We start from the raw sequence: 16,602 nt of genomic DNA, 5'->3' as shown, positions 1-16,602 counted from the left end.
CCGGGCCTTTGTTTCTTGCCCGAAGCTCGATCCAAAAGCCCAAAAAAAATCCCAAATGGATGAAAGATTTTTTTCTAAAAATATGTATAAAAATAATTATTTATCCTTAAAAATATTATTAATACCAGAAAGGTCATTTTTGGCTCGAGACCTGGCCCGGCCCGGGCTATGCCCAGGTCTAGATGAGTAGAGGGTATGCAAAATCCTCGACGCACTGGTTTGTTATGTGTGTGCCTTCGCTTCGAGTCATTCAAGATATCCTAGAGCCGGTCTCGTTACCTCAAGACTTGAATGGATTTAAGATATAACGAATGAGAGTACATACAACCCCCTCAAGGGGTATATATTTGTATGTTATATACGGGCCCTCGACAAATGTGCAACGCCACCCTGGTACCGGGGAGTAATGGAGGAAGGGACGGTGCAGACCAAGTCATCCTTATCCTCCATCCACCTTGGTCTTTTTCATCTTCCCCTTCATTCTCCTTTTTATTCTTTTGCTTGATCATTCCTTTCTTTCTTTTTATTTACGGCTCCACTTGTTTACCCCTCCTGGTTGGAAAGGCTTGATATATACCTGTTGACGCACACTTTGACTTAAAAAAACTTTTAGTGACTTATTAATCACCACATAAGACTCATGACCTGGTCCCTGTTGAAATTTTACTCCCTCTTTTTTAAAAAGATTGGTGTATTTCGTTTCGTTAACACGCCTTTGACCAATGACTATCCCAACACAACCAACCAACCGATTATTCACTCCACCTATGGATGATTCTGGTATAGTCCTGAGTGATATCTTTATACCCAAAGCTATATAGTAGCCAGCGCCATATGTTCCGTATACCTGAATTATATTCATTTCCATGAGACTCGTGTCTTAGTTAGCTGCTCATTTTGGTCGGAACAGACGAACAGTTCCAACCAAATAAAGAGAAATTAAATAAGAAGCACAGGTTTTTCTTGCAAATTAAAGCATCAGAAACTGATTCTCATTTTTCTTAAAAGAAAACAGAAAGCTGTAGCGAGATAGAGAGGCGGCTAGACCTAATAAGCTAGCCGTGCAGGTGCATGTACTGTTTGTTGCTGTGCTGCAAAGCAGCCGATAGATGATTTTTTTTTTCTCAATTGGCCCGCGACGGACGTTTTTGACCGAAATGACCTCTCCAGAGCGAAATGTCAAAAATGACTTGGCGGAATGCACATAAAATGACACGTGGCCTTTCCTCCAATGACATTGGCGGAAAGGTCTTTCCGCCTTTGGTCACAATCATGCTTGCTATGTCGACACTCTTTATGAGTTTTAATTTGATCGATCTCCCATGTACCACAACTTGCTTTTCTTGACATGTTAAGCATGCATTACAAAAATTGCAACAAAGAACAAATTTCCCGTGTTAAGATGCTCTGTTCAGAATTAATTAATTACAAACATAAATAATTACTCATAAATTAAAAGAGATGGAATTAGCAATACCATGCATGTCCTCGATCGGTATATCATACAATTATGAGGTCGTCCACACAAGTGAATAACAATATTTAATTACTTCATTCTGCAATTTGACATGGTACAATTGATCTTCCGACTTATTGTCGCAAAGAAAAGGCAGTTGTTTCAGGATTGGCGTCGGTTATCTCTATAAAAAAACATCAGTGTCTACAAACACCATATTGATACAGTAGTGTCCCCTCCGTATCATTAATGCACATAGTCTCCGCATCAGCACATGCACAAGACGTGCGGCCTATTTATTTATTTTTGCAAGGGAAAGAAAATATATTAATCAGGCATAGAGAAATCATCCCTTAGTACATTCAGTAAAGGCAGAGGAAAGTTGCTAAACCACCCACAGGACTGCCTATCAACACGACCAAGGTTTGCAAGCCCCAGTGGCTTGCATTGTTTTGTTCCCGGTGAATCTTGCGTAAGGAGATGTTCTGTCTCTGGACAATGGTGCTCTGAATCGCCAGGATGCGATGTCTGTGTCTCGATCTCGGAGCTTCCGGGTGGTTAATCAGGTTAATAACTTCAGCGGAGTCAGTCTCAAGGATCAAAGGTTGATCAAAACGGCTCGTGGCAAAATCCAAGCCTTCTTCGCAGGCTGCCATCTCAGATTCGAGAGGGTCAGCACAGTAGTGTAGGTTTCTGCACAGGGCCAGCAGGGGCACACCGGCATCGTTACGGATAAGAATGCCAATTCCAGCTTGACCATCTTCATATCAGAAGGATCCATCCACATTGATCTTGAGAGATCCAGGGTCCGGAGGCTCCCACCTGGCGGGGATGTGAGGGATATGATGCTTGTTTGCACCACCAGCTAGAACTTTGGAAATATCGACCACCTGCTTACCTTTCATGATGTCAATGTGTTGGTGCTGATCCTCAAGTAGCATCGTTTCAATGTAGCTGGAAAGAAATCGGCGAGAACCTTCAATGGTTGGCATTGGTTTTTCATGCGTAATTTCATTGTGAACATGTCAGATTCTCCACAGGGTCATAAGGACAACGACAACTTAGTCGTTTTAGTATACGGTTCAGACAACTAAGGATCCATTCCCGCTCATTGTTAACGATGTCGGCAATATGAGGGAGGTTCCAATCTGCCTCCATGACCTCCCACGGAGCTCTAGCATGCGGGCAAGTGATCAGAGCATGGTAGGAGTCTTCCTTATCAGCACCACAAATAGGACAGTTGGGGGCTGTATCAATATGCCGGTGGCGGAGATTTGCATTTGTTGAGAGAGCTTCCGTTGCCACTTTCCAGGCAAAAATCCTAACCTTGTGAGGAACATTTGCCTGTCACACTGTTTTCCAGAGGTGTCGCTGCCCATCCCGATATTCACTATTGGCTCCTACCCCCTGCTCAATCATTTTGTCACGCAGGGCCAGCTGGTAGGCGCTTTTTACAGTGAACTGTCCGAGCCGATGCGGCTGCCACGCCAGAAAATCAATCGGAAATCTCTTTGAAGAACGAATTTTCAGAATTTCTTCACGGTCTATGGGGAGAAAACTTTCATTGATTTTGTTGATGTCCCATTCGTCTTGATCGTTCATCAAGTCCGCCACCCGTCGGAGGCGAGAGTTGCCACGGCTGAGAGATCGGTCGTCTACTTCCATCTTTAGGGATCCAGAGATCTCTCCAGACTCGAACCTTAGTGCCATCTCCAATTCTCCAAATAACTTCGTTTTTAAACAGCTCATGGCCATGCTCAATGGCTTTTCACGAAGAAGATGGGTTTCCAGTAATGACAGTATCAATGATGTTTCCACAAGGGAAGTATTTCACCTTAAGGATTTGGGCACACAGGCTTTCGGGGTTCTGGACAAGTCACCATGCTTGCTTGGCTAGAAGTGCTTGATTAAACAATTCCATATCTCTAAATCCCATGCCACCATGTGATTTTGGTATGAGCATTGTGTCCCAGGCAACCCAAGGCATTTTTCTTTTGCCATCCTTTTTCCCCCACCAAAACAATATGAGTCAAATCAGTGCACAGACCCGCAGGCAATCTGAAAACTCCCATGACATAAGTTGGCAAGGCCTGGGCCACTGATTTAAGCAAAACTTCTTTTCCTCCAGCAGATAGATTATTGTCGCCCCACAGGACAAGGCGCTTATTCATTTTGTCATGCAGGCTTTGGAATTTCCCCTTGTTCATTCTTCCCTCGGGTGTGGGGAGACCCAAATACTTAGCTTCAAATTCAGCTCACTCGACGCCCAAAATCCTCCTAATTTCCTCCGCAGTATCCGTCGCACACATTTCTCCTAGTAACAAGGAACATTTGCTTGGATTAATAGACTGCCCGATGCAGTGTTCATAGGTTGCAAGGATGTCCTTAATTCTCTGAGCTTCACTTGTATCCTCTTTGAAGAACAAGAGGCTATCATCTGCGAACAAAAGATGGGACACACCAGGGGCTCTTCTGCAGATTTTCAGCGGACTTATCAGACGATAAATCTTTTTTTCTCTCTATTTTCAGTTTTCTCTCCTACCTTCAGTTTGCTTACCGCTTCAGACATTTTGGCAATGTCGACAGGGGGAGCCTTCACCACCCTTTCAGCTGATAAGTCATACAACGACAATCAAGTCTCCCTGGAGGGCATGTTTTTGACTAGTCAAGTCATATGAAATGGGGGACGTTAAAAGTTGATCGGGTAATAATTCAAACCTCTCCTCTGTGTGTAACATGTTTTTTTTTTGTGGTTGTAACATTGTCTGCATGACCAACTCGAAAGAATGTTGCAACATTCCAAAACACGCATAAAGAAAACAATGCATGCAACATAAAAAAAATCCAAATTAAGTGTCTCAAGCGTGGTGGCCCGGGTGGCGGCGCTGGATCTCCGGCGACGCCTCTATGGTATCCCCGGTGGAGGTTCGGATCCGGCAGGCGCGGGTAGGGTCATGACCTCGGTGGATTCTCCTCCCTTTGGCACTGGACTCGCCAGCATGTCACAGTGGCAATTTCTGGATCGATGCGAGTTCATGCTCATGGGCTGGGAGCAATCCTTGTGTGGCTGTTACTAACGCCGACGATGATGACGTCTGCGAGCGCCATGACCTTCTTGGAGGCATCGGAGGAAATCCTTGGTCTGTTTGACAGACCCGGCAGCGGCGACGGCGTGGCGTCGTTTTTCTCTATTGGGAGCGTTGTCTTGGTGGCCTTGGAGTCCTTCAGCGAACATGGTTGTTGCGGGTGATGGTGCTGGTCCCTTGCCTAGGGCGCTTGGCTTCTGGGCGCGATGTACCCCCTTGTCAACTTGACGCACCTTGGACAATCTCGTTTCCCAACGCTGGAAGGTTTCCTCGAAGAAAAAACAAACTCCTACATGCATCTGCCACAAACATTATTATTAGTAGAGTAAATTTCTTAGAAACACACATTTTGTGATAGTTGTCTCACAAAACCACAGTTGTTTATAATAGTCTCACAAAACCATAACTTTTGTGACAGCTGGTCTCAGAAAACCCTAATCTCAATAATTAAGCTAGTTGATGGTGTTTCCGACAACCCGAGGCCACCAGTCAGATGCCACGTCATCTTTTCGACCCATTTTCGACGCCACGTCAGTTGCCTTTGCTCTAGTGTGACAGCTGGTGATGTTTTGGGTTGGGTACGTACAAACTGACAAACTATCCCAAAAATTGTGTTTTTGTGAGACGGCTGTCACAAAAAATGTGGTTCCGTGAAATTTAATCTTATTAGTACGTACTACTTCTAATTGATAGAAGTGATTAAATTCCCTTAATTAACGAAGCAAAAAGAAAAATGCTCACCACAACGAACTTCATTGTGTCTCTAAAATTCACCACAAACACCTGGACAAGAGCAAAGAAAAGTAGACGCAAGGATCGAAAAAGAAAAGTTGGCAGCTTCTTCTCCTCCTCCTCCTCACCACCACACTACTCTCTCCAGTCTCCAGCACGTACGTCCTCATCAACCTGCTGGCTATCTTCTTCTCCCCCTCGCCCCTTTAGCTAGCTGCTTGTTCATCAGCAATCCACCACCCACATCGATCAAGATCTCTCCATATTCCACACCAAACCCTATCTATCTACCAGTCCATCCAGTACACCGGCCCTTCTTCCCCCTTCTTCCTTCCCTGGCCTCACCCCCATCGAGATCGATCGGAGCTAGCCTTGCTTGATCCGTCAATCAATCTCTACTCCACATCCATGGCGTCCACCACCAGCGACAGCCTCCCTTCCTCCCCCTCCTTCCCCGGCGCCGACCAAGAGTCCTTCTCCTCCGTCTTCTTCCCCTCGGCCTCCTCCTCCTCCCCCGCCGGCCTATACCTCGACCACGACTCCTCCTCCTTCCACGCCGGCTTCATGTCGTCCCCTCCGCCGGCCCCGGCGCCGCCAGCGCCTCCTTCTCACGCACCGGCGCCGCCGTCGTCGAAGCCGCCCAAGAAGCGGCCTAGAGCCTCCCGCCGCCCGCCCACCACCGTGCTCACCACCGACACCTCCAACTTCCGCGCCATGGTGCAGGAGTTCACCGGCTTCCCGGCGCCGCCCTTCGCCGCCGGCCCGCCCCCCTCCGTCCGCCCGCGCCTCCTCGGCGGCGGCGGCCCGCCCTTCCTACTGCGCCCGTCTCCTCTCAAGTACCCGCAGCAGCACAACAACAACCCTGCATCGCTGCTGGCCCCTGCTACGGGCGCCGGTAGTACTAGCAACTCTCTCGTGGACGCGCTCGCGCTCTTCGCGAGGAGCAACGCGCAGATGCCAATCGCTGCTGCTACCGCCGGTGGATCGGGCGCTGTCGATCAGTACGGAGGCGGCATGCTGGGAGGGTTCAACCCGTTTGACGATTTCGAGGCAGCGAGTGCGGCGGAAGGCGGCGAGAAGGCCCCGAACGGCGGCCATGGGCATGCTGGCTTCTTCTCTTCCTTGGGCTTGGGCGGCGCCGGAGATAAGTATGACCGGCACTAGCTCTAGCTGCAGCTACGACGTACACGTGCGTAGCGTATCTCTCTCTTTCTCTCTCTGCGTGCGAGTCTTTTTGTGATCTGGGAGAATAGATTGAGATTGGGACTGAGAGATGGAGATGGAGGAGCAGCTTGATAAGTGTGGCTACCTTCTACTACTTGGCCACTACTACTATTTGGCATTTCGCAAGCTGCTTAATTTATTGTGAGTTAATTTCCTTTTGATACACACAGAAAAATGTGAGTTTCCTTGGCTTTTATGTGATGCTTGTACATATATTTGGTGATTATTTTTTTCACGTTTTCGATCCCTCCCGACCTTGTTGAATAATTTTTTCTATGCAAATAAAATGGAAAGAGTAGTGCGGTTTTTTTTGTTGCAAATTACTAGGAGGAATATTGGATGCATGCATTGGCGTTTGCCTTCATCACCCCGATCGATGATTTCCTACAATATGTAAAAGAATACTCCCTCCATTATATCTTGTCGAAATATTATATTATGTATCTAGACACATTTTAGAAATTGATACATCCATGTTTGGAAAAATTCAAGACAAAGAATTATGGAACGGAGTGAGCAGTATATATATTCTTTTATGAAGGCGTGTGGCCATTTTGTTTGGTTTCCGTCGCTAGCTAGCTAGCCAAACAATTGTCTTTGTCGAGATGAGATGAAATGATCCAACTCTCTCCTCCTGTTTTCCTTAACCTTTCAGCTTAATTTGGATTTACTACTGTGGAAGATAAGGTTGCTTTCTTTTATGTGTGCCTTTTGACAGTGGTCTAATTTGTAGGATGCGATCAACTCATGCAGAGGTAGTTCATGTATTTATCTTCTTTGGTGATTAAATGAGGTTTACGGGATCAGACAGTATGAATGCATGCAGGGCTTGATATTAATTTGTAGTACGTTGTGCTCTAATTTGCTGTCGTCCACAATTCTATGCATTTGTGTTGTTTCTTGCTAGAAATGCAAATTCATTAATATATAATTGACTAGAAGAAGCTCACAATTGCAAGTAATAATACCAAGAAGTGAATGGGACACTGTACATTATGTTTCATATATAACTATTGATCTTAATCTTAGTCACTTAAGTTTGACTGGTTATGAACCACTAATCCAAAACGTGTTTGGAATTTATAATGGATTTTCTTATATTAGAAATTACTCTCTATTTCCAAATACCCATCTTTAGGACAAGGGCACTGTCTCCAATGTGATACTTTGACAAATTATATTTCGTGGACATTTAAAATTATAGCTGGGTATCAATTTGATGTTGCCAGTGTTGATAATTTTGTCTGAATTAATAGTCAAAGATATATAAAAATAGTTTCACGAAACACAAGAGACAAGTATTTTGAAATGGATAGAAAAATAAACATGCTTCCACTATTTGCCTGTTTTCATTTAATTAATTTGATTGCTGTGTGTACATGTTACCATGGCAAACTAATTCATGCATGCCATCTCAGAGCACAGAGGCAAGTCGATTAATGCATGCATATATATACATGCACGTTGCAATATTTTGTTTCAGTGTTGTACTCCCTCCGATCCATATTAGTTATCGAAATATTACATGTATCTAGACGCTTTTTAGGCATAGATACATCCATAATTGAGCAAATTTGAGGCAATTAATATGGATCGGAGGGAGTAGTTTTTTCATAAACTGCTAATCGTTTGATATATTATCACTTATCTATTTTCAGAATAGTTATGACTTTTGAGTACTTACTGTATTTCTTACAAGCTCCATCTCCGTATTATTGAAGTTAACAAAGTAAATGCATGCTTTTAATTTGCAGTAGTTTTACACAAGTTGACCAACATAATTCATTTTTGGGCTAGCTAGTTGTAGCTAGAAATAGCTGCTACTATTTGATCCCTTCTTTTTGGCATTTTTCTCAAACCGTGTCAGTAACAACTAAATAACAGTGTTAACTCAGTCCCTTATCTGAATGTAGTATATCTAGTTCAACTTAACAAAATCTATTTGAAGAAGTGGTCCTGATTATTAACTTAATTTAGATCTCACTGGAAGTGCTAGTGCGTAGCAATTAGTACTGGAGCATACTTAATCAGGAAACTATATATGCATGATGATCAAAGCTAGACGTACGTGCAGCCATTTATCATCGTTTTAATTGTTGTATATGTACTTGAAAGATTGATGGCATACAGTTTGCCTATATACTGAAATATTTATTATGCGTACTTTGTCCATCACGTGTGCATACGTAAAATTTATTTAAGAATCGATGTACACATGCATAATGCTAGCTAGCCTTTATCTCTCGTCATCTCTCCTTTTTTCTTTTCGATCACATATAATACTACCAGATAAATCAAAAGAGTTATGTAAGACAAAGGTATCAAAATGATTCTCTCTCCTTTTTAGACCGAGCTAGGGTGTGGTATCAGAATGATTCTCCTACATATATAAATTTACTTTAAATTTTAACACAAACTTTAGTTCCATATATATTTTCTAAAGCTGCTCGGACCATACAGTGTACTGCAAGGAGCCAAATGGATGAAATGATCTCTTGTACCCTGAAATGATGAAGATGTTGATCTTCTGGAGAACAATTGGAGACCTCATCAAGCTAGGGGCAAGTGGATGATTTGCCTACATTTTCTTCACACAAAAATGCATTATGCATGATCAGTTCTTGCATGAATGCTTAACACATCTATGAAGATCAGTACCAGTGCACATGAAACGAGACTTAATTGAGGGGGGGGGGGGGGGGGGGGGGGGATCATGCATGCCAGTGTCGATCAGCCGAAATGTCTAAATTAATTAAGTTCAAATTGGTTGCTATACAAAAGTTATTCTGAAATATTTGTAAATTTTCATTTCAGCTTGAAATCAATATTAACAGTTTGACACCCTATTAATTTATACTCGTACTTAAGATTAGAGTCCAATTTAGAATAAACATAATATGAGGAGAATGACTGAACGATCGACATATAAGATGATAAATACTTTTGCTCCAGAAATCACAAATTATTAGTTAGCTTAGAGAATATGTTATACAGTATGCCATGCATCTCTATCTATCTATCTATATGAATAATAATATATACGTCAGCGCTGAATTAATGCGCCTAGCTAAATGCATGTCGTCTCTTGATGGATGTATATATGGGCAACAAATTAGTACGTACGTGTGCCTTGTTTACCTGATCTCTATCTTTCTTTCCCTAATCAGCTTGCCTTTTCCTGAGTTATGATACATGCTACATATGATCTACATATCGTGATGAAGTGTACGTCTGCAAAGTTGTCATCCATATCAAACATATGCATGATTGCATCATCTAACATTGTTGGCCACATACATCTGTCTGCTACATATGGTCTCCCCTACCTGATCTACTCAGAAGGGAAAAGAAGTGTTATTAAACTATTAACTGGAGCTATGACTGATGACTAAGAAATATCTGAATTTTACCTACCACAGACAGAAAAGCATCCATCTTACAAAGCTTTTCACACTGAAATTAGGCAGCAACATCATGCTCTACACATTTTATTCATTAATTGAAGGAAAAAGGAACTGATTAAACATTCTTGTTGTTGAAACAAAAGGCATTTCTTGTTTACCCGCGAAAAATAGGCATTTCTTGTTTATTGAGTCAATCTATATATCACTTGGCTAGCCTAAACCCTAGCGTAGAGAGAGAGAGTAGGGAGGGAGGGGAAGGGAGAGAGAGATCGTTGGCAAAAGGTAGAGATGTCAGGCAGAACATGCAAGTTCCGGAGGCAGCACACCTAGAAACCCATCAGAAAGGCAGGCGCCTTTTCACACCGACTAAGGACTTGTTTCAAAAACGAAAAAAAGAGACGCTCTCTCTCATCTGCTAGTGGAGGAACAAATCGATTGCTCTGGACCCACACGGACACGGCCGCACCACCCTCTACATATCTCTAGACGTGCTCATGTGATGATTGCCTACTCCTGAATCAGCCACTAGGATAGGCTAGCCTACTATATACAGCAGCATCTTTTGCAGATGGAAATGATGATGCCCCGTGCGCCCATGGCATATTTGCTCTTACAAGTTGCCCTCCTGGGCTTTTAAGTTGGCCCAAAAAGCCTACTGTAACGATCTTATGTCTCGTATTAAAACTCAAAACAAAAATATGTATGGTTTTGCTAAAAAAACAACCTTTCCTGAGTGGTCCAGCAAAAAAAAAACATGATGTGCCACATTCTGGGAAAGGATGCAAAGGGTCCCTTCGAAGATGGGTCTTAGTTTTTTTCTTTTACAAGACCTGAAATTTAATGTGCAATAACTTTGAACTGAACATCCAAATTGCAATCTGCTGCGCTATTGATTTTCTTGTAACAGGAGTTTTAAAACTAGATTCACATTGATAGGTTACATCGATACATTTTCTGACGAAAAAGCGCGGCGCCCTCTTTATATATATAAGGTTGACCGAGGATCGAGAGAAAACAGAGTTATCTACATGTCTTGGTTTGTTGGTTCCTTCTCCAATCGATGAGGCTCGGTCAATTTCGACTTCGTCACTGAGTTAGCGAGGCTATGTCTTCCCTGATCCGTTTGACCGGGTCTAGAATTGTCATCTAACCCTTTTCGTCGTCTTTTTTTTCGGGACGATGGTTTGTTCGCCGACATCTTCTGGTTCCGACCAGCGACTTTCCGACTGCTACGTCAACAATGTTTTCCTGGCTCCGATGTGGTTCAGAGGTCCAGAGGCATTATCGAGGTTCACGGCACGCCACCGGCGAGTGTAGAAGGAAGACAACGACGTTTCCCCACAAGAACTTGCATGTAATTTTATTTTATTTTATTTTCAAGATGGTTCTTGTAAGGATCGGTTGATTTAATATATGGCATTGGTCTTCTCGCAAAAAAATATCATGAAACAGAGGGGAAAACAACAAAAATAAAAACATGAAAAGAGGAAAAGATGCAAATCACGGAACATTGTCCCATCCAGAAAGCAAGGCACCAAGGCCCTTGCTGTCACGCCAAAAAGCCGCCTCGCTCCCGATCACCATCACAACTCCAGCAGCTGGGCTGCTCTTGGCCTTGAAAATTCTGTTGTTGTGCTCCTTCCAAATCAACCGAAGGGACATCAACAGCAAGAAAAGGGAGGTAGCTCTGCGGGCAATGAACTTATTTAAAGTGTGCTTTGCGACGACAATTTTGTCCGTCCACAAACTCTCGATCCAGCAGGCCATGTTCCAAGAGAACAGTCAAAATTTGAGATCCCGATCCAGTTCGCGATTAACCTCCAAACCTGCCTGGAGAAACAGCAACTAAGAAAGATGTGCATCGCGCTCTCCATTGCATGCAGACAGAAATGACACCACTTATTGCGGATTCCTTTCCTGGTAAGAAGATCGGCGCGTTAGGGACCCGCTGCTGCACCAGCTGCCAACTTCTCTGGCGCCCAACAATTCCAAACAGCTCGGCAAAAGGCCTACGCGCAAGACCCTGAAGTTGAGCCAAATAGGGGAATCTGGCAGCATAAGTACCTGAAGTGGTCAGCTTCCAAGCGATGACGTTCGGAGTTCCCTCAGACAAAATTGAGGCGGGAGACCAAGGAGAAAATTTGGACGAATGGTGCAGCTCCACCGGAGAAAGGCTAGCCGGCAGATCCTTAAGCCAAACATCCTTCTGCCTCGTAGTTCTGTTTTTTCTACGTGACACGGCAAAAACCTCTGGCGCAAGGTCCATCGGGCAAGCACCGTCTGCCCAGGCATCTTTCCAGAAATAAAATGTGTTTCCATCACCAATCGAGATCGAGGAGCAGGCCGAGCAAGGCCAGGTCGGGCTCGGATAAAGGCAGCTCCAAACAGGCCCAAGGCTTCTCCTGAGAGGCCAATTCAACCAAGCCCATCACAGACTAAGAGCGGCGCTGAATTTAATGTCCAGAATTTCGAGGCCGCTGGAAATCTTTGGCACGCAAACGACGTCCCAACACACAAAGCTGCTGGCCCCACTGCTTGAGTTACACATCTTTGTTTGAGCTACATCTTACAAATGTTTTCTGCTATGATAATATCGTGTCCATCCCTTCAGAACTCAATCCGTAATAATCTTTGGAATCAAAAGAAAGAAATAGGAAGGATAAAAAAAGGTCAATCGACCCGGGATGTGAAAAGTAAATTCAGATGAAACCATGTCTTATGCTATCGTACATGCCGAGAGGAGCAGCAACCGGAGTGCGGTCATGAGGCACAACGAATTGTGTCTCGTGGGGTGGTGTCCGGCTGACACGTTGGCCAGCCAAGTGGCAGGAAGGATTCCGGTCGGCTAGGTATTTCGGATCTGGGTTATGCGAAACACGTGAATAGAAAAACTGCAGAAATTGTCAAATAATTGGATGTCAATTTTCATGTGGATTACTAAGAAAGAAACACTAGAATTATACACACCCGACAAGTGCGCCCAGGCCTGTTTTGTACAATTCTTGTAAAACATAGAAACCTGTAAATTTCCTGTGGAACATCCGACCAGAATAGAGAAGTAGGGTATTTGCAAGTTTACCATCCAGGGGTTACCTGATCAAACGGTCACGCCATACGATCAGACGCGGAGATAACTTGGCGCTTTTAAAACAAAATTAGCACCTCCAATAAGAATTACATGGAAATAAAAGCTATATGTGAGTTACTACACGTGAGTTTTCTGACCCACTCACCCACACGCGGTGCGCCTTTGACTTTGAGCAAACGCGAGTTTTACACCACTCCTTCCTTGCTACGAGTCTGACAGCCGAGGCCTACCCGGTCGCTCTACGGGCATGACTCGACCCACGCACCCGTGACGCCTGAGGGCCTGATTCCGACCGACCCCACGTTCCAGTGGGCAAGCAAGCAAGTGGTGGTAGCCACGCGTAGGGTCTCTGAAAGTCGGGAGTAAAAGAAAGCTCAGAACGGGGACACCTCACCTTCCTGCCATCCTGCTCCCCTCCACCTCTCTCTCACGAGTCTCACCCCTCTTCCCCACCCTTTTCAGCGACAGAGAAAAGGAGGAGACGGAGGAAATCGAGAGCAACAAACGCCTCGAGGGGGAGGGAGAAGAGGAAATGGAGAGGGCGGCGCCGGTCAGGAAGTCCCACACCTCCACGGCCGACCTGCTCTCGTGGCCGCAGCAGGCCGACGGCACGGCCACGCCGTCACCAGCACGCCGCCCCCACCAGGTAAACCCCTCCACCATAGCTTTTTCCTCCCTCGCTCGCCTCTATGGTTTCTGCTGTTCCTTGAGCCCTTCTTCCTCTCTTGCGTCAGCCGTCGGAGGCGTTCAGGAAGGTGGTGTTCGGGGGCCAAGTGTCCGAAGAGGAGTCCGAGAGCCTCAACAAAAGGTGAGAAATCGACCAAGGGATGGATTACATCACCTTCTTGACCCTGTTCCTGGGATCTAGATCAAGGGAAACTGGTTGACCTCGCTTGGTACCTGCATAATCCAATGCGAGCTTAATTACTGTTGGCCTTGAACCGTGTGTTTGCATTTTAGGAAGCCATGCTCGGCGCCCAAGTGGAAGGAGATGTCAGGGAGCGGCATTTTCGTGGCTGAGGCTAACGGCGACGTGGAGGAGTCTGGTGGCGCCACTGCCGACCCGACGACTGGCCGGGGTACCTCACGCAGTTATCAGGTGCTGGTCTCCAAACTCACGATTATGAAAGCTCTCGCATTCATGTGGTTTTTGCTCGCTTAGATTGGCTATGTGTTGTACTGTAAAATGGGGAAGCATGGACTAGTTGTAAATGCTGCCATGTGGAATGCTTTTCTTCGTTTCACTAGGCTTTCAGGAAGAAGTAACACATCGTATTTGTTAGATCAGGCGTACCTTTGTCGTGTTTGCTATTTCATCAACAACTCTTAGCTGCAAGGTTAAGAAAATGTTTGGTACTGTTACCGCACATGTGGTTTCCGAACAAATTAGAACTGTGGATGCTTGATGAACTAAACAGAACCTAGATATTCAAATTGCGTCAACTGTTCGATTTAGATGTCAATTATTCCCTCTGTTGGTAGATAGATGATGTTTTTGGCATAGACATGGTCTCCAATGTGAAATTTGGATCGTCATTGTTTCTATTAATTTATAGTATAAGAAATGAAAAACTATGATGAAAATATTTTCTTGGCGGTACTATTTCCACCTAACTAACCTAAATAGTTTTCCGTGTATCATTTGTCGAAAGATAGAGAAGTATGATGGCACACTTTGTAGAACATTTGTTCATTTCTGAACAGGACGTAGTAGTTTTTACAGAGTTGTTGTTATTGCTTCTTCGAATGACAACAATATATATCTGGTCAGTTAGGTAACAGTTCCAACTACCACTCTGTAGGATTAATTTGAGTGTTCAACTTTGTTATTAGCCTTTTTCTTGTAGTGGCTACTGTTGGTCAGCAATCCTCACTTGAGCATGTCCAGCAGATAGGCATGAGTTGTGACTCATTAGTTATTACTACTTGATATAGTTTACCAAGCAATAAGTCCACCTTAGCGCCTGTCAACTCTTCTCTGAGACTGGAAATTAACCTGAGGTCCAAAAATAGACATTTGATGCCTTTCAACTATCAAAACCAGGCATCAACCAAGCAGTGACGGAGCCAGAAATTAAAGAAGGATGGTGCTAATATAGATCTAATGGTGCTATATTTGTGCATATTCCATAGTTATGACCTAGATCGCTAATATCATCTCTTTTAAACACCCTGGCTGGAGTGGTGCTACAGCACGGGTAGCACCACCCCTAGATCCGCCCCTGCAACCAAGCCCCTCACCCAAAAACGCAACACCACATTTTTTGGTTCTGTGACGTGGCTTCCCCATAGGCCAGAATATGCTGTTGACACACAAATCAGCCCAATGTGATTAAGTGAGCGATGCGTCTTCCACTTTGTTGTCCAAAATATCATGATCCACGGGATTTACTTTGTATCGATTTGTATATGTAGCTGACTAGGGGATAATTATGTGCTGATGTGCACAGCAAAGACTAGTGATGTTGCTTCCAAGGTAGCGAAAACAACTGACGATAGTTTTGGGAGTTGCAGATTCTGAAACAAACGATTTTGTAGTTAGCGGTTGATTTTGTAGTTGGAAAGTTGTCTGAATTGACTCGTTATTTTTCCCAAAGAAGAGAAGCATGCTTTTACTCCATAGATTTTACTGTATCACTTTGCAATCAGGAGAAGTAACCGTAAACTCGTAATAGTGCATGATTTGATCGGAATCTAAAGCGGTTATTTTTTTTAACTACAGACAATTAGTACTGTAAGCCACATCTCGTTTGCTGAGGATGGAAGTATTCCTCCCAAAAAGCCAACTTCGGTAGCTGAGGTGGCAAAGCAGCGTGAACTTAGTGGTACTCTGCAAAGTGACACGGACAGTAAAATGAAGAAGCAGATATCTAATGCGAAATCCAAGGAGCTCAGTGGCCATGACATCTTTGCTGAACCCCAAGATCCCAGGCCTAATAAGGCAAGGAACTCAGAAAATGGCAGCTCTGCTTCACACACACGTGCGAAGAATGCAAACGTAATGCATCTCATCTAGCTTGTATTTTACGGGAATTCTGCTACCTGGGATACTATTTTAATGTTATCCTCCTTGAACAGGTGAGCAGCTTCTCATTTGGAGAGGCCAACACAGACAGCGTTTCGAAAACTCCCAAGAAGATAACCAGCAAGAAATTCGCTGATCTCACAGGGAATAACATATTCAAAGGAGACGAGGCACCAGAGTCTGCAGACAAGCATCTGAGCTCGGCGAAATTGAAAGAAATGACCGGCAGCAATATATTTGCAGATGGCAAGGCCCCAACCCGAGAGTTCCTAGGTGGACCCCGCAAGCCTCCGGGAGGGGAGAGCAGCATTGCGCTGGTTTAACTTCCTGATGGATGCTGTCACTGTCCATGTTTCCTCTATGAATGATGATAGGAGTTTGTCGAGCAGCAGATCGAATGCTCGGTTTATTTCTATGGTTCGGTGTTGAGTTTGGTTTACATCCAGCGATGTGTAGACGACGATAATGATTATGTAGCTTAACATTTGGCGTGCCCATCTTGCTTGATTTTGCTGTGGACATACTCGACAGAACAACATTATGTGTGTGTGGTATCTAGTTCCTGTGGCTGGAGATGCAGTACCCCA

General features: G+C 44.4%; 2 protein-coding genes across 2 annotated transcripts; both read left to right on the top strand.

Moving 5' to 3' along the window:
- The first annotated feature begins 5,257 nt into the window (after positions 1–5,257).
- On the top strand, positions 5,258–6,739 carry LOC100833457 (extensin). Its single transcript, XM_003561534.4, has one exon. The coding sequence runs from the start codon at positions 5,683–5,685 to the stop codon at positions 6,436–6,438; it is 756 nt and encodes a 251-aa protein (XP_003561582.1). The 5' UTR covers positions 5,258–5,682; the 3' UTR covers positions 6,439–6,739.
- Positions 6,740–13,384: 6,645 nt separating this feature from the next.
- LOC100827409 lies at positions 13,385–16,602 on the top strand. Its single transcript, XM_003557750.4, has 5 exons — positions 13,385–13,636; positions 13,725–13,798; positions 13,951–14,089; positions 15,713–15,988; positions 16,069–16,602. Exons 1-5 carry the CDS (start codon positions 13,523–13,525, stop codon positions 16,336–16,338), a joined length of 873 nt encoding a protein of 290 aa, XP_003557798.1. The 5' UTR covers positions 13,385–13,522; the 3' UTR covers positions 16,339–16,602.

The sequence above is a fragment of the Brachypodium distachyon genome, chromosome 1, assembly GCF_000005505.3.
Source record: "Brachypodium distachyon strain Bd21 chromosome 1, Brachypodium_distachyon_v3.0, whole genome shotgun sequence".
Classification (NCBI taxonomy): Eukaryota; Viridiplantae; Streptophyta; class Magnoliopsida; order Poales; family Poaceae; genus Brachypodium; species Brachypodium distachyon.
The sequence above is the reverse complement of the archived record's forward strand: the minus strand, read 5'-3'. Positions and strand labels throughout refer to the sequence as shown.

What these genes read in the sequence shown, in the direction of transcription:
- LOC100833457 (XM_003561534.4), top strand. Translation starts at nt 5,683, where the DNA reads ATGGCGTCCACCACCAGCGACAGCCTCCCTTCCTCCCCCTCCTTCCCC.
- LOC100827409 (XM_003557750.4), top strand. Translation starts at nt 13,523, where the DNA reads ATGGAGAGGGCGGCGCCGGTCAGGAAGTCCCACACCTCCACGGCCGAC. An exon ending in CAGCACGCCGCCCCCACCAG is followed by an intron (nt 13,637 to 13,724) that starts GTAAACCCCTCC and finishes CTCTTGCGTCAG; the next exon opens with CCGTCGGAGGCGTTCAGGAA. An exon ending in TCCGAGAGCCTCAACAAAAG is followed by an intron (nt 13,799 to 13,950) that starts GTGAGAAATCGA and finishes TTTGCATTTTAG; the next exon opens with GAAGCCATGCTCGGCGCCCA.